This window comes from Rissa tridactyla, chromosome 7 (genome assembly GCF_028500815.1).
Source record: "Rissa tridactyla isolate bRisTri1 chromosome 7, bRisTri1.patW.cur.20221130, whole genome shotgun sequence".
Lineage (NCBI taxonomy): Eukaryota > Metazoa > Chordata > Aves > Charadriiformes > Laridae > Rissa > Rissa tridactyla.
In genome coordinates, this window is record NC_071472.1 from 22,151,016 (window position 1) to 22,168,820 (window position 17,805).

Here is a 17,805-nt window from a genome sequence, read left to right on the forward strand (position 1 = left end):
ATATCTGTATCTGAATGAATCCTCTAGACTCCATTTATTATAGTTAATGGAAAGAAACAGGCACTCTGATATGGCATTTCATCTGACCTGCCTTAGACATCTCCCAGAAGATGAGATAAATTGCACCCTGGAAGTGCTCATTTCTCTTAAATGACTAAAGTTTAGCTAACTTGCTAGAAGTCAGCAGGCACCTCTAGGTATGTAAGTCCTAACCAGAATGACCAGAAGTCATTATTACCTACGGTGTCACCCGAGAAAACAGATTAGTGAACTCAGATGTGTAGCAGATACATCTGTTATCAGAACAATCATCATCAAAGAATATCCTTGCTGACATCTATAGCTGAAAGACCAAGACCCAAGCTGACCTCTCCCTCCAGCTCAGAAACAGGACTCTGAACAAGAACCATGCCCTTTTTCTGCCTTATGGACAGAAAATGCCAGATTTAAAGGCTGAAGTGGACTTTCACTAGCAATACATTCTCTGACAAGTCATAATAACAAAGGAAAAGAAACAAATATATCTACTACTTACCCACATCTTATTGTGGCATTCTTTTCATTCTGATGAATAGTACCATTAATCCACACTATGGTGTTATTTTCACATTTCTTGTTTGGGTCTTTAAGTTCTTGCATTTCAATGTCATATTCAATAAATGTGTCTGCCATTGCACCAAACACAAGCAACACAGCTGGCTGGGCTGCTCCATGAACAATAGCACAGACACTACCAACAGCCATCATTAAAATTTCCATAGAAGAAGAAAATCGAAACTAAAGAGACAGGAAAAAAATATGGTCTCTGCTGAGAGGCAGTCTTCATGTTGGTTGCATGCTGACAAATCATTAATCAGGTGGATCAGATACAAAATCATTCTCTTTAAATTTCAGAATTATCTCCAATACAGAAATAAGACAAATCTCTCTCTCCAATCTAATCTAATTGCACCTGTGATTACAGCCTCATAAGTTATTAGGAGCTCCCTTTTAGTTGACAGTAGAATCTGACCGTGTGAATGAATATATTATCATATAACATTAATAGCTCAATATCGTTCCACATTATCATTATTCCAGAAACTAGCTAAAAGATTACTAATAGTAATTATAATTCATATATATAGTCTGCTTTGCAGATTTCCTGTGGGGACAGAGGGAGAGGGAAGGGAAGAAAAAGCCTTAGGGCATTATGTAGGGCCTCTGAATAGAGTTAGACAATTTCTCAAAAGTCTGGGGTACCATGGTAGAAAGCCAGCTAAATGTCTCAGAGCAAGTTCTCGTAATTAATATTCTAAAACCTGTTAGCTGAGCCATGCAATTGTGCATTGGCTCTTAATATGGGAGAAACGTATAGAAATATGACATAGCATGCAGTAAAAAAAGGATCGAGGTAAGTCCTATTACCTCACACTTGCCATGGGCCAAGGGCACGCACACATGCAGCTGGTGACTGAGCTAAGATACAGCGACTTAAGTTACCTTTGTCATGATTGTGTGAAGTCTGATTCTCAGGTTAAAGTCTTGTGTAAATATATAAATCAAACTGTCCGTATAGCGTTATCAATACCAAATGCTATGTATTTTAAAAATAGGAGTGTAAAGAGGAATCATAACCTGCTGAAGAGCCTGCCCAGGTTCTGTAGGTGCTATAATGTGTCTAAGAGAAGAAAGGGTGGGAATTTGGAGCACACATGGAAAAGGGACATTAGGGCAGAGACAAGATAAAGGGAAAAATAAGTCAGTTAACACAAAAGAGAATTAAATAAATGGTCTTTCTACAAAAAACATCAGAAGAAAACTGTAGTAAACCTTGCTCATAGGAAGTCTAGGAATTCCCTTGATTAAAAAAACCCCAAACCAAAAACCCAGAAAATGCACAGATGTGCGATATCTAATCTCTCAGCACAGCTGATACAAACATACTGTGTTTACCAACTGCACTTTAGGAGTTAAACATCTGTGCAAAACATACTGCAGAATTCAAAACCCTTCTGCTTGACAGGCATAGCCTCTGTGTGGACAGACTGTTCTCTCCACCCAACTAAGAGTTGAGATACTTAGCCAGGTAGAATAGAAGCCACATGGATGTAATTGCACCAGCCCAGTAATAGAGTCAGGACCATATTAGTTTGGACACGTCACAGGCTTATTGCCTAGACTACATGAAAAACAGACATAATAAAACCTCTTAGCTGCATGCTGCTGGGTTGGACATCTCTCTACTACATTAATTTTAAAATTTCGATGCACCCTATGGGATTCTAAGACCCACCAAAACCTAGACATACTATACAGTATTGTACATTCCTAAGTTTCTGTAGTTACCAAATCTTCTAATACCCATGGAGCAATTCCAAGGAAGCTAAATTACCTGCCAAATATCACACAGCAAATTTTTGGGAGAAATAAGAATGAATCAAGGTCACCTAGATTCCTGCTGTGCATCTTAACTCTTTTCCCCATATCTACCTGTAGGTTCAATATAAAGGGTTTAATAGACAACGATGACACAAATATCAATAATCAATACCAAGCTGACAAAATGACAAATGCTTCTATTAAATTCCCATTGACTTTAATGACAGGATTTCATGCCAAATGGTTTAATCCTTAAAAGTTTGGCTTAGTCACAGCTATTCCCCAAAACAACCATACAGATTATTGTCACTTATTCTGCAGCACAATACACATAAAATATTTATAGCCATTGCTTTCATTACCAGCTGAAAGAAGCCAATACGAATAGTGTTTTCTTTCTTCTCTGATGACCTTCAAGAACAGAAAACATAAAATTATAAACTTGCATTTTAGCACATCTTTTGTTCTGTATGCAAAAACAGTACACAGAATTGAACTTAACTCACTTTTCATTTTTCTTCTCTATAAAAGGTTCTTCATATGTAGAGAAATTCCTAGCAAAAAAGATAAGATTTTACATTAATCTTTTTATTCTCTTGGTTACTTCACTGAAATTACATTTTGTTTGAGACATTTTGCCCAGAATTTTAAGAGACCAGCTGTTTCCCTCAGATTTCTTTGGAACTAGTGATTTGATCATTCTTTCAAATTTTAGACAGGGACTAGAACAGAAGTTAGGTTACAATGATCTGAATCTTTATGCTTTGTTTCATAAGCAGTTTCTCAAAACACTATTGCCATAATGTGGATTGTAGGTTCTTGGAGGTCAGATAGAGAAATTTTTGGCTAGTTTTTTCTTTTAGACAGAGAAAGGTCCTGTTCCCATTCCGTCTTATATTGCCTGTATGTTCATATGTCCATAGTGGCAGCATAATCTCTCACCCTACCATACAGGTTTTTATTCAGTGCTCAGATTATGTGTTGCTATTCTGTACGATCAGTTAAAATATAAAGGACTAGTTACACCATTATGGATGGGATCCATACTATAACAAGTAATCATAGTAATTATCAGCTGTATACATCCAGTGATGAATAAGCAGGGATTTGAATTTGGGTTATTTTGTTTTTAATGAAACAAATAAATTCAAGCTTTATTTGTCATGAACAGTTTTCAGAAACCAGATCCTAGAAAGCCTGAAGGAAGTTTTACATGTACAGTAGGTAGGACCATATGTGTGTTACATGTGAAAGTCAAACAGAACTTGGGTTTCAAAATATGTGCGAAGACCATGGTAGACCTTGAATATTGGGCTCCTGCTCTCTGAGATGGGCAACCTGACAAAGACAAAAATTAAGAGATGATCTTGCTTTCTCATTCTAGGAGTAGTTCTCAGACTGCGTACACTGTGTCAGAAAGAGCTGGCCCAAATTACAGTCCCCATTAGGATGTCCAGTTTGCTACAGAGTTGTCACAAGATTTAGGAAGAGGGGGCCTCTTAACCCCATTCAAATCTGAGATAATAGCTGAAGGTCAAGGTCTTTAAGTCATTTTAGCTTTTAACTATCTAGAATTCTATGTTTAAATCTCAATATCTGAGTTCAAATGATGCGAACTAATTCATTTTATTTTAGCCTCTAACGGTTAAGCTTTAAGAGAAATTAATCAAGATTGATTAAAATTCCAGAAAAACTCATTTCTCAAACTAAAAGCACTGAAGAAAGACAAATTTGAGTATCAAAAACATTTTCAGAAGAAAGACCATATTTTGCTGACATTACTCTGTGTTTTTAAGGATTTCTAGGACTGTTTTGGTCTACCTGTGTCAGTTGTATCAAATAAGGCAGTTCCACTCCTAGAGAACGGCTTTTCATTAAATACCATATATTCAATAAATGCGTCAATTTGATCCAATGACATTAACTTCTTTGAATATTCCTAGAAATACTGATTGTTCTGTTTGTGTACATGACTTACTCTGATTTCTTGAAGCTGTTACCTGTTAGGAAAAATAAATGCACAGTCTAGTTAATGATTATTGTTAAAGTACATAATCCTCTGTAGACATGTGAAACATAAACCCTAGAACCCCACCTGGTCATTCCTGAGTTGTAAAGCATCTTATTCCCTCTCATTCATCTAGCCAGGGACATGAACTGACAATGGGTCCAAAAATTCCTTGGTAAATTTATATCAATTTATGCCTGCTTTCTCTTGAAGAAGTAGTCTCAGGTTTTTAATCCCCCAGATGACAAAATGGTTTCCACTAAATACATTATTCAGGACTATTGCCAAAAGTCAATTTGTGTTCATTGCAGAATATTTGCTAGTATTTAATTAGTTCTATTGGACACTGTGTCATCAAGGAATACTACTCTACTTGCAGTCCATTCATGTTCCCTGAAAGGAGGAGCAGTAGTTCTTCACTCTTGCCTTCCAACAACTTACAGACTGCAAATGCTGGGGAAGGGGGGCAGCTGTGCCCCTGGATGATAAGATGAACTGAAGTCTCTTCTTGGGATACTCCCTAAGGAACGGAATTATACTGCAAGATGTAACCATGCTGTACGGTCCCCAGAACAGGTCTGGATTTCACTCCCTTTCAAGAGATGTTGACATACCTAAAGCACAGCTTGTGTTTGCAGGGGCCTTAAAGAAGAAGAGTCATCATAAGGGCTGATGTAGAAAACATTTGTTGTACATCACTTGAGATGACAATGAATAAAGAGCTAGTTTTATGTATACAGGACAGTTTGGATAATCTAAGGGCACTGGGCATACGCACCTTGCTCATTTACAATGCACTGAGCATCCCAGCATCAGTTACAGAACCACATGCTTTTCAAGCACTGCCTGCCTTTCTTCACATCTAGTGACACAACACTGAGCATGCACAGGCCTGTCTCACACAGCAAACACAGAGGAACTTTGCATCACAATTCACAGAAGGTGCAAAGAGGTCACTGCAACCACAAATTTTGCTTCCACCATTTTCCTACCCAATGGAAGAAGGCTTTTCCATTCTCTCCATGGTTTTGCATTTCTCAAGGCAACAATGTTAGATGAAAGCTGTCTGAGTTTGAGACTAAGGGAACAGCTGATTACATCTCCTTTTGGGGGTTAGTAAGATAACTTTATTTGGCTTTAGCTAACAATGACTCTGCTGGTTTTATTTTGCTCTCTTTGTTACTCAGGGATGGTAAAAAGAAAAGATTCTTTCAATAAGGACATGTGTCTATCCCAGGAAGGTTTTAATTTGTAAAATTATTATTACAAAGAATCATTTGGGGTTAGAAAAGAGCTGGTTGTGAAGGAAAAGGAAACATCTCTGCAGTTTTTTGAAGTTTGACAGCTGGTAACAGCTGTAATCATTTGAAATCACTCCTAGAAGATTCTCCAGGGCTTATTGGAAAAGATAAGGTTTAGAGAAAGCTTCCTCTGCAGGCTCATAATGCCAAGTGTTTTGCAAAACATGAAGGAACTGGCTACTGGGAGGAAAATGGGAGGAACAAGAGAGTCTGGTGAAATAGCTTTCTGAGTCATATCAATTTAGAGAGCAAAATAAGCATTCTCCAAATGTGAAGAAATCCTAATCTATGAACTTGAAGAGGGAAACAAGAGTATATCAATGCTATTCAAGAGTGCGAGGAGCTGCGGGCCAGCTCTTGCAGGCCAGCAGATTTTAAGCAGGAGGAGAATTTTGAATGACATTGTCTGTGCTTAATTTTAAATAAAGAAACAGACAAGTAACAGATCACACTGCTAAATTGAAAAAGTAGATAAAGAGAACAGAACATGATTTTTATTGAAAAGAAAAGAGGGCAGGGAAGACGAAAGAATTTATTAACTCTAAAGAAAAAGTTATAGTAACCTTTGAATGCTTAAAAATTTTTGAAAGAGGAATTAAGACATTTAAGAAATTTTCCAATTTGAAAAAAGCACAGAATCAAGAAAAAGCTGAAGAACATTGCCAAGAATTTGAGTTTTTAGTAAACACAGTAAAAGTTAAGCTTGAGGAAATCAAGTGATGAAAAATTGTACTCAAAAGGCTCCCAGCTAAAGCTGGCTCTTAACTATACCTACAGATGTGGTGTCCAAGGGTTGATCCAGTGAGGGCTAATTCTTACTAATATGTAGTTGGTTATTGAAACAAACCTCACTGGAGATTACAGAGCATGAGATCAATCAGCAGAATGCCGGTGCCAGTATGGTTTTAAAGCAATGGTGTTTGCTTTGGGAAAGGTGCTCTAGCAGTTCAACAAACTGCTCACTACATTAAGCAGAAAACACAGTGCATTTCCAAGGAAACTGAGAAACCAGAGGCAAACTCACTTGGATAGACAAAAAAAAAAAAACCAACTGTGAAAATAGGAAGAGCTTTGTTCCCAATAGAAAGTCTTTTGCCAAAATCCTCTAACAAGTAAAAGTGACAAGTACATAAAGGCAAACTAAGAGACAAAAAACAGCCCCTCAAACCAGCTAGATAAATCTGGGCAACCTGGGAGAAGTTCTAAGTAAATGTCTGGAAGAGACGAACAGTCTTCTCTCCCAGAAATAGAAGGACATACCCTTTTACCTATTCACTCCCTTTTCTCGTCATTCCTCCCCCCTCCCCACCAATATTAGAGCCCACAATGCCGCATGCATTGAAACTGCCTTCAGCTAGCAGCCTAAGTGAGAAGTTTTAAAAACAGAACAGAACACAGCAGGGAGGGGAGGGGGGAAATCTGTATTGCTTCAGCAGGCAGATGGCTGCTCACTCCAGCAGGATGCAGAGCAGTGTGCTGCGGCAGCAATACACTGGGGAGAGAGCGGACTTTCAGAATACATTCACATTGGTTTCTTTCACAGTCGTGGAGCTGAGGTTGCTGCTGCTGTGTTGCAGACTTTAAAATCAGCTGCAGAATCTAGCATGCCGGCTTTGATTTTAAGAACACATTCAAGTTATTTGATGAATAATTTCCTACACTATCTTCTTACCAGCTGTAACAATGGATTTGGGGTTCCTAACAAAAACAGACCTTTGAATCTGTTGAATAGGAGATTATCTAGTCTGGGAGAATAATCCCAGCAAAGTGACAGAGATTTGATGAGGATGGTTAAAACCAAAGGAATTATCTGGCTAACACAGAGAGACAGAAGGTGGGAACATAACAATTTCTGCACATGAAGCTTTGTTCAGTTTCTAATGTCAGACCAAAAAAAGCACACACGCTGTCTTCTAATGGAACAGCTGCTTTTATGTTTTCAGGTATCCGTCAATCTCTGCAAAGACAACCACAATCAAGGCTTAGTCCAAGCTCAGACTGAATACTCCAAATGTGTTCAAACTCTACGGTTATGCCAACAGTCGTAGGAGACATCCTGTTACAGATAAAGATTGGAAGGAAATCCCAAACCCAAACACAAGGAATGATACTAGATTTGAAAGACAGATGTAGCATCAATCAGCAACGACAAAGCAACTGCTAAAAATAACAACAGACGTCACAGATCAAGTCATAGCTGGGGCACTCTGCTGCCATATGGCAGGGAGAGAGGCTTGAAGAGGGCTCTCTTATTAAAAATCAGTCTTGAAAAATTTGACGATTGTCTGAGATTTCATGACATACATGGTTCTGTGAAGAATTTTGCTGCGTGCCACAAGTTTTAACAAAAGGTAGAAGTATGGTTCCCATGGAACAAAAGAGGCTGAGTCTGGACTGCCTTAAGCCCGAGCTGTTTAGGTTTAGGCAGGAGAAAAAAATTCACTGTGACAGTCTAGTATGGTTTGTTTTGATTTCTTTTTGTTGGTGAAAAATAGTTCCAGAGAGAGGGACTGTCTTTCAATATGAGTCTCCAGTTTTCTGGAGGTAATCTGTCATAAAGTATTTCAAGTGAAGTAAAGCTGCATAGTCTTTATCACTACCCAGCGTATTGTTCTAACAATACATCTGATGAATTAAAAGGAAAAGAAAAAAAAAAGAGAACCCATGATAAAAAAGCATCCTTCCTTCTCAAGCTGTATTTTTTTCAGATCCAACTTGAGAGCACCTGTTTTTGTGATGAAGCAGGTGAAATTGAGAGTGAATGTCACATTTGTTAAACCCATTAAGGCCTGTGTTTATAACAGAGGCTATTTTATGCATGGTCTGAAGCATTTCATTGGATCCTAGGAGAATGTTTTAATGAAAGCTTAAACGCTTGCAGATTAGGTCACAGCCATCAGGGAATTTGAAAATACAAAACGTAGTATGCTTAGGGAACTCGGGTGATATCTGAGTGCAGGAATCCTTTTGTGAACCCTTTTTACTCTATGTGAGGAGCATATCTGTTGCATTGTATTGCAATTCATCTTCCATTATGTGATACTGTTTTGCTTTCCTTTGTATCTCACATTCAGTATAAATATTTAATATCTCTCTCTTTGCCCACTTTTCTCAAGTCTTATAAACAGAACTCAAAATATTTAGAAGTTTCTCTTCCTTGACCCTTGCCAAATTTGGATTGGCAAAATGGAAAAGTGCACACTGCAAAGGAAAAATGGAAGAAAAAAGGAAAAGCTCTGATGAGGAGAAGGAATGCAGCTATTCTCATAGCAATAGCTCATAAGAATTCTGCCTCGTATGACTACAGATATATGTGTTTGTTGAAAGCAGCTCTAGAAACTACAGAAGACAGAACTTTTTATTTTTTCCCTAGTAAAGGCCCTTTACTTGCACACCAAAGTGCTGAGTATAAAAAACTAGGTCGATATTGTGAACTTGTAGGCTGATAAGTAAAGATTGTCCATAAGTAGGGATTGTTCTATGTAGTTTTTAGGGAAAAGTTGCTTTGCAGGCAGCATATCCATAGCAGCAGGTACCACATAACTCTATACTTATTCCACAGAGTATTTTCTTTGTATTCTGTAGACTATTTGCTCCACATAGGCCACCCACCGCTTATTTTACATGCTTTATGAAATAAGGAGCTGACTGAAAAATAAACTTCTTACTTTTGCCATCCAAGTCAAAAGCATAGTTATCCTCTCCCAATCTCTTGATGCTACGCAGAACAACAGGGTCAGACATGATGATTAGTTACTTAAATCAGAAGTCCTGAAGAGAGGGGAGAAAAAAAAAAAGAGTATCAGCATACATTTCTCTGTGAGTAGATGACAATATTAAGTTAAACTCCTGCTTACCTCAGTTTTGCCCTCATTACCCCAAGGCAACGCCACCGATTACAGCACAAGTTATTACAGAATAGATGTCCCAGACAGAGTGAAACTACAGAGTAAAAAAACACCTCAGAGAAACATGCCCAGCTCACCCCTAAGTGCAAGGCCTCTAAAGGCTTCAGCACCTCCTGCCTCAAGTGGCGGCTGCTCCACAGAGCTCTGCAGCCCACTGCAAACAGCCCTGTCACCATTCATGGCTGTATTAAAATAAACTACCGCCTTTGTGCAGGTGACATCCATAGTTTAGACTGAGATATTAATATGACAGATCCTGCCTCAGTTATGAGGGAGCATCAGGCAGGAGACCTGCCCCTGCCTTGTCCCATCCCAGCTGGCAGCGGCCAGCAGGACCATACCAGGGGGACAAGAAGGTTGGCTGGGAGCAGGGGGGACACCCTAGGGCCACACCGACGTCTGCAGCGTCACCACCACCAGCTGCACTCCCACAGATCTTGGCTGGGACAAGTTGCCCAGCAGACCTGCTCCTCTGGACAGGTTTATTCCCAACTAGTCACATTGACATGCTAAGCAGATGTTGTACATGAGAAGAAATGAGACAAAGTTAACATTTTTTGTTAAAGAAGAACTTTTGTGAGGCAAAATCTTCCAGTAGTGCTAGTTTTGTCCAGATGGGCCTGGCATCCAAGACAGCACCTGGGGAATAGTGCTGCAGAAACCCTCCCAAAAACATGCCCTTTCATAACCAAAGTCATCTCATCCAAACCTCTGATTAATGTAATGTACCCCAAAGTCTAGTTACAATACCTTACAGCAGTCATTAAACATCAACATTTGTATGTTTATACTTCTGTATAAACCTCTCACAACCTATCATTTTTAGCATATTACAACACATTCAGATATCAAAGCTTTAACATCTTTTACTCAAATAACACAGGAAGTAATCTGTGTAAAATTTCCACAGATTATTTGTGTTACACCACCTGACTTTCCAGCCAGGTGAGTTTTTACCCATTTAGCCCTCTAAAGGAACCACTTCTTTTCCGCTAGTGGTATTAAAACTACCAATCTCTTCCTATTGGCAACAGCTGTGTGATTAGCCACAGCCAGGCAGTCCTTACAAGTGGGAAGGGCTGAGAAGAAGCTTGGTTCTGAAATTACTGGAAGGTGAATGAAATACACCCATTCCTAGATCCAAATGGAGCAACATAATAGGAGCCAGTCCGGTGGTTCAGGAGGTATATGTGACTTAATAATTTAACTTCCCATAAAGTCTCAATCTTTCACTTGTGTTACTTTTCCCTCCAAATTGGCTTTCAAGAACTGCTGACTCCCAACCAAACCCTTCTCTTTTTTATCCTCTCCTCCTGAATTTATGTGTACATCTCTTGGCACATCACTGAATCATCAGTAGGTCAGGCTGGAAAGACCAAAGTCTCTTGATTAATTCTAAGCATCCATGGCAAAGTTCAATTATTCTTGTATCATTTTAACTGATGTTTATCAAAGATGCCTGAAGAACTCCCTAGGCATTTAGTGCTTCGCTATCTTTATTGCTAAAATATTTTTTTCCTAATGTCTAAACCGAATCTTACCTGTCATAATTTAAAACCTGTCTTGTGCAATCCACCAAGGATATGGAACATAATAATTCCTTTCCACTTTGTAAGTAGGTTGTATTTATTTAAATAATACAAGAAAGTCTCCCCCTTCAGATGAGGAAAGCAACTCATTCAGTTTTCCTTGGTAGGGTGTATTTCTAAACCTCTGATAATTTCCACTGCTCTCCTCTGGATTCTAGTATATCTTTTTTGAAGTGATGAGTGCATAACAGCACTACAGCACAAGTTTTACCAACGCTGAGCAAAGGAGAAGGATTATTTCATGTTTCATGGATTATATTCCTGTTTATGCAACCCAGTATGACATTTGGTTTTTTAACAGAAGTAACACATTGTTGGTTCACGTTCAGTTTGTAATCCACCAAAGCCACTCATTTTTTGCAATTTGCTACAGAGACAGTTGGTTTCCAAACTATATTTTCACAGTTGATTAATCCTGCCTGCTATTGTCCATATTTAATAGCACCTTTTTACCTGTTTGTTAAGGGTATTTTGACTTCTAGTCCTGTTCTTCAGCATATCTACAGTCTGTCCTCCTTTTATGTCATGATCAAATTTAATAAGGGTATTCTCCATTGTGTAATCCACATCACTATCAATATTACTGGGTTATGCCAGAAGCAAGACAGACCTCTGCAGAACTTCAGTCACTACATCCATTCATTTGGACATTGGTTTATGGATCGTTACTCTATGGATGTAGTTTTTCTTGCCTAAAAGTTTCTGATGAGCAGAGACAATTTATTCATCTGCAGGTCCGTAAATTCTGACCCCCTCACTTTCTGTGACCCGCTAAATTGGTACTCAAATTCTCTCCTTGAGTAAATGTGTAAAGCCAAATCACCACTGCAATAGCAAAACGTCTGTCCGGGACTAGAAGAGTTACCTACAACATAAAATCCCAGGAGCTTTTAATTCGTCCCCACATACAGTGAAAAAATTTACAATCTTAATCATAATTTTTCCATTGTCTGAGACAGGTGGCAAATGGGCTGAACAAGCTACGGTACTTCCTTAGTTAAAGTCTCTATTGTGTGCACATTTCCAAGTTCTCTTTCTGCTCTTTTATACAACAGAGAAAGCATGTAACATCTGCTTCTGACCAGAAAGAAGAAAGGAAAGCATCATATACGTATCACTGTCTCACATGGGACCTACCTACTAATCATTAAATTTCATTTCAGCTGGATTTGCATCAAGCATATGGAAAAAGATTTAAGTGCTTAATTTGCAGATTTATATTGATTTATATTTGCAGTTTATATTGAAATAAATGTAGCTTCCCCAAAAGAGCAAGTATATATTCCTGGCAGCTTTAAGTCCCCTGAGATTACGTTTTCACTGAAGAGGAGAGTAACAAATTCCCCCAGGTGGAAAAAAAAATTCACTCACTTCTTCAGAGAAAACACAGAGTTATTCTGCTCCCTGCCTCCTGGCTTTTGCTGTGTCTGATCCATTGAAATAGTCTCAAACAGACGATCTCCAAAAACTGTTTGTTCAAATACCCCTAAAGTTCCAGCAGTTTCTTAAGAAAAAGAAAGTTTCTCAGGAGCTCATTTTTGGCAGTTTTGTCAGTGATCATATTCTCAGGACAATTTTTTTATATGTGTCAATTCAGTTGTGAGGTTGGAGCTGGAGATCTGAAAACACAGACTTTAATGAACTCAAAATCCAGATTTAAACAAGTAATACTTGAAAAATGCTAACAAAGGAACATATCCTATAGAATGAAGTAACATTAGGACCTGATCCAAAGCTCTTTGAAATATTTTTCAAATCATACCTTTATTCAGATTAGATCTTTATTTAACATAAAGGGGGGAAAAATGCCAGTGAAAATTGGCCCTGAAAGCACTACCACTTCCTCAGATATTAATGATAGCATACATGCAGAAAGACATTTTGCTTCAAAACAGAACTTGAATGTCTTATTCTTCAAACAGTCCTATTCCAAAAAAACAGAACAAACCAAACCAAAACAACCCAACCCAAAACACTAACTGTGCAAAGGGAATTTAGCATTTATCTGAAATTGTTCTGAAGGAAAAATACAGGGACCTTTCAGTTCAGGAAGTTTCATCAGTTAACTCTGAAACATTAAACATGATAGATTTGTTACTCACCCGTGGCTGTGAAGAATCATGTATCATAGAACAAATTGCAAGGATCCTGTTCAATTAGTCAGTGAAGCACCCAACCATTTCCCATCATGTTTTCATTATTCTAACCCATTTGTCAGAACTGAATCTTTAAACTGGGCATTGGCTATTTGCACCTGGGTCAATAACCTTGCAGTCACAATGGTTACAGTTCATTGACATCTAATGGAGAGTTTAAATTTGACTAATGTAATCTCACAACATAAAGTCAGGGCACTCGGAAAGCAATTACACACAAAGAGATCAGACTGTTCTCTGGGGAAAAAAAGCTCACAATGATTGTACGGGAAGAGATTATCATAGCATTATTTTATCAGCATTAGTATAGAATTACTTTATTAGCCATGCAATAATTCAGTATACACTACTGTCCCTGCAGTAAATAGCAACATCAGCTGAATAATATGAAAATTGGTTCAGAGATTAAGCTAAACTCAGATTAAAAACTTGCTGAAAAGCTTTGTTTTCTAACCCATAGCTTGTCCCTCTCCCCACTGCTTCTAATATTTTACCATTCTTTCTTTAAAATGAAGATCTTACAACCTGGAAGCTCCTGAGTAGTAGTGAACTTTCACCGGAGATGAGCCCTCCATGGATTTTTCAATAAGGGACATTGGTGAACACAATACTATGACCTCAGCCAATGTCACCGCAGTTTAGAGTGAAATGGCAAACATGTTTGGTTCCCCTCTGAAATCACGTCCTACTGCAGAAAGCCCGGACTGATAGGACAAGGTAGAAAGGCAATGCCTTAATTGTAGTAACTGTCAGCTCTCCTCAAATCCTCTGTGGTCTCAGATTTTCCATGATAAATCCTGATGCACAAAAGTGCATCACAATTAAATGTAGTTAACGAGAACTCCATTTTCCTCATTACCATGTTCACAGTAACAGCATAACCAAACAAAAACCTGTTTGTCTTCTCCCATTTTCTTAATAAAAAGAAGTCTACAATCTACACTAGTGTACACAGCATAGCTTTGAGAATAACGCTATCTGAGATAATGTCACAGTGATAACCACCTTGTGAACCACATCATACAGCTACAGAAAAAAAATAAAATAGTTACTTGCAGTGCAGGGCACAGGAATGGAAAGGCTGGAAGGAAAATATATACGGTGGAGCAGAACTCCGCTTTGCCTCACTCTCCCCTGACAGCTTCTTCAGGAGCAACATGGACAAAGGTCATGCAACGCCTTTGCTTTTCAAGGTACTGGAGAAGACCTCACACTTAGCATGCAAGGAAGTCCAACATCTCCAGACAATGCTTGGCTTGCCAGAGGCAGAATACAGTTTTAGCTTTACTCAAATTACTTCAGTCTTTTCACTTCAGGACTTTGCTCATCTAAGCATTCATAAAGGGTGTGCAAAGGCTGTTTCACCCTGCTTAATGAAGTAGATTAAGGCAGTGATGAGTTGGATCCAAGACCACAGAGCACCCAAGCCTTTTTGAAGGGCTCTCCTCCCTTCTAAACCTCTGTTTCTCTCAACTCATCCTTACAAAAAATCCTGAAGATTAATAAATTCTGACCCGACTTTATGACATGAGCCATAAAAGTGAATCTATGCTGAAAAATCATCTGTCTGTGTAGGGCAAAGTGGAGAACATGAAGCACACAATTTTGGTCCCCCTCCCACAGTCCCCTCCTCCTTTTTCAGCTACTGGTGGAAAAACTAGACAAATCCACTCCATCTCCTCAAGCCCTCTTGTACTTTGTTTCCTTCTGGTGTCCTGGGAAGGGAAAACTCAGTTTCTGTTGCTAGAGTCAGCCCTTCAGTGAGTGAAGAATTAGCCGCTGAATTAAAATAGTAGAGAGCAGGAATTCAGTAAATCAAGGAGACTGAGGACAGATGCTTCCATCCCTGCATTCTTGTAGGGGACACATGCAAAATCTCTGAATTTTGGTAAGTTATAGATACTATTTAGTTCATGAAAGATGAGCAATACTGTCAGGATAATTCCCCTCAGTCATGGTCTGAGTTGAAGGGAAACATTTTGCTTACAGCTCACGTCATTTTAATACCCCTTTGCACAGGAAGAAAAAGATCACAATTCATTGAGCCAAATGCAGCAAAATAACTGCTTCTTCCCTCAATTGGACTAGCTGTTTATTCCAGCATATTACCACTCCAAATGAAGGTATCCTCTCTTCTCTGGATTTTTTCCAACAGTTCATAAGAGCAAGTGAATGAAAATGAATCTTAGTTATTCCCGGAGAGATAATTTCTCAGTGAGAAATGAATGCCCATGCTCTCTTTCGGCACAAGACTCCTCTGCTCTAAGCTGTAGTCTGTAACCGATTCATCTTTATTCCAGTGTTGACAACAGCTAGTAGCAGCAATCAAATAAAATGCTTCCAAAGCTTCCTAAAGATAGCCAGAAATTTTGCAGTGTGTGCTCACAGCTATCGAGGCGTGGGCCGGCAGAGTTTTCCACCAGGTGAATAGACTCACTCTGCCACTGCAGGCTGAGACTGCAGATGAGCAGCTTGTTTGAGTGTTTTGCGTTAAAGTCTGTATGCAATTACAGCAGTCTGGACTCTCGTGCCTGACAGAAGGCATTGACCAGACAGCTCTTATGCTTCATTAATTTATTTTTTAACCATTCATAGCCAAATTTATTTCTGTAGCTAGCAAGACAGTTCCGCGGCCAGGAAGCCAGACACCAGATTTTTCTCTTGAGTATAATCTCCATCTTAATTGTGCCACTTACAGCACCTCAGAGTGTCAGAAATGTAAGGCAGAAGTGTATTGTAGTACACTTCTGTTTCTGCATGATGCTTTATCTTCCTGTCCTCTGATCTTTTGAAAAACAAAGGAAAACACTTTGTTCGCTTCTTTATTTCTCCCATATTTTGAAAATATTTTTTGTTATTTTACTCCACAGGCTATCACAATTTCTTCACCTAAATAGTACGAAGGTGAAAGTAAGGTGAACTCTAAATAAAAGCAACTCACAGCTCTCTTTTGGTACAGTAAGGTAAGGGACATTTCAAATAAAGTAGATACTATTTGCCAGCTTTGATTTTAAGAACACATTCAAGTTATTTGGCGAATGATTTTCTACACTATCTTCTTACCAGCTGTAACAATGGATTTGGGGTTCCTAACAAAAACAGACCTTTGAATCTGTTGAATAGGAGATTATCTAGTCTGGGAGAATAATCCCAGCAAAGTGACAGAGATTTGATGAGGATGGTTAAAACCAAAGGAATTATCTGGCTAACACAGAGAGACAGAAGGTGGGAACATAACCGTAACACCTTCTATACATGAAGCTTTGTTCAGTTTCTAATGTCAGACCAAAAAAAGCACACACGCTGTCTTCTAATGGAACAGCTGCTTTTATGTTTTCAGGTATCCGTCAATCTCTGCAAAGACAACCACAATCAAGGCTTAGTCCAAGCTCAGACTGAATACTCCAAATGTGTTCAAACTCTACGGTTATGCCAACAGTCGTAGGAGACATCCTGTTACAGATAAAGATTGGAAGGAAATCCCAAACCCAAACACAAGGAATGATACTAGATTTGAAAGACAGATGTAGCATCAATCAGCAACGACGAAGCAACTGCTAAAAATAACAACAGACGTCACAGATCAAGTCATAGCTGGGGCACTCTGCTGCCATATGGCAGGGAGAGAGGCTTGAAGAGGGCTCTTTTATTAAAAATCAGTCTTGAAAAATTTGATGATTGTCTGAGATTTCATGACATACATGTTTCTGTGAAGAATTTTGCTGCGTGCCACAAGTTTTAACAAAAGGTAGAAGTATGGTTCCCATGGAACAAAAGAGGCTGAGTCTGGACTGCCTTAAGCCCGAGCTGTTTAGGTTTAGGCAGGAGAAAAAAATTCTCTGGGCTGGAAGAGAGCAAGCTCCTCTGTGGGACTCTGATGAGGGCAGAGGCTAGAGGAGTGGGAGGCAGCAGGAAAGGTCAGTACAGACACAGTTGGTCAGGTTGGCAAGCACCCGCATGCTGTGTCTTCATGCTTTTCTTGGCACCACAGCACTTATATAAACATGACTTAGTATTCCTTTTGTACAATGCAAAGTGAATTTTACACTGAGCTTACTGATTTGTGATTTATGCTATTAAAAATGGAATTATGTCAATCCCATGAGGTGCATATGTACATTATTTCCTTCAGTGCAGCATGAATTTTGAAAAAGTAACTGTCCTTTCCAAAGATCTTTAGCAAGTGTTCTACATGGAAACTTCCTTTTTGCACCTAAGAGCAAGAAGACTTCCTCTTTTGATGTTTGGGTTTTACGATTTTTGCTGCAAGCAAAAACCTGTTCGTTGATAAGAAGTCAATTTCCTTTTTTTTTTTTTTGCAATCAAAATACATTTCTTCATACTGCAATGGGCAATAGCCCAGTGAAATAAGGAAAGTACCTCTGGGCACAATGGGGATGTTTCTTTGAAGGTGACTTTCTCTTGTTATGGAAAGTAAAAAGTCCTGATCGGTGATTGTTGGGAGGCTCCAGGTGGGAGGCT

The 17,805-nt window shown here is 38.9% G+C and overlaps 2 protein-coding genes across 8 annotated transcripts in view; one reads left to right on the forward strand and one right to left on the reverse strand.

The window, feature by feature from the left end:
* Positions 1-13,424, reverse strand: part of ABCB11 (ATP binding cassette subfamily B member 11) — a 51,497-nt gene extending 38,073 nt beyond the window's left edge. The window contains exons 1-6 of one of the 2 annotated variants that reach the window (XM_054208481.1): positions 13,270-13,424; positions 9,339-9,441; positions 4,340-4,361; positions 2,868-2,915; positions 2,724-2,772; positions 536-777 (exon numbers count right to left, since the gene is read on the reverse strand). In XM_054208481.1, coding sequence (XP_054064456.1) covers positions 536-777; positions 2,724-2,772; positions 2,868-2,915; positions 4,340-4,361; positions 9,339-9,414 — 437 coding nt within the window. In that variant the 5' untranslated portion in view covers positions 9,415-9,441; positions 13,270-13,424. Of the gene's footprint in view, positions 1-535; positions 778-2,723; positions 2,773-2,867; positions 2,916-4,339; positions 4,362-9,338; positions 9,442-13,269 lie in introns of those variants that run through there. The other variant, XM_054208482.1, reaches the window with a different exon arrangement.
* The window catches only part of DHRS9 (dehydrogenase/reductase 9), a 31,210-nt gene that overhangs the window by 5,022 nt on the left and 8,383 nt on the right, over positions 1-17,805 (forward strand). For 2 of the 6 annotated variants that reach the window (XM_054208487.1, XM_054208485.1), the window contains exon 2: positions 16,194-16,286. The exons of 3 other annotated variants lie outside the window; for them this stretch is intronic. The gene's annotated coding sequence lies outside the window, so the exon portion shown is untranslated. Of the gene's footprint in view, positions 1-15,392; positions 15,447-16,193; positions 16,287-17,805 lie in introns of those variants that run through there. One more of the 6 variants, XM_054208488.1, reaches the window with a different exon arrangement.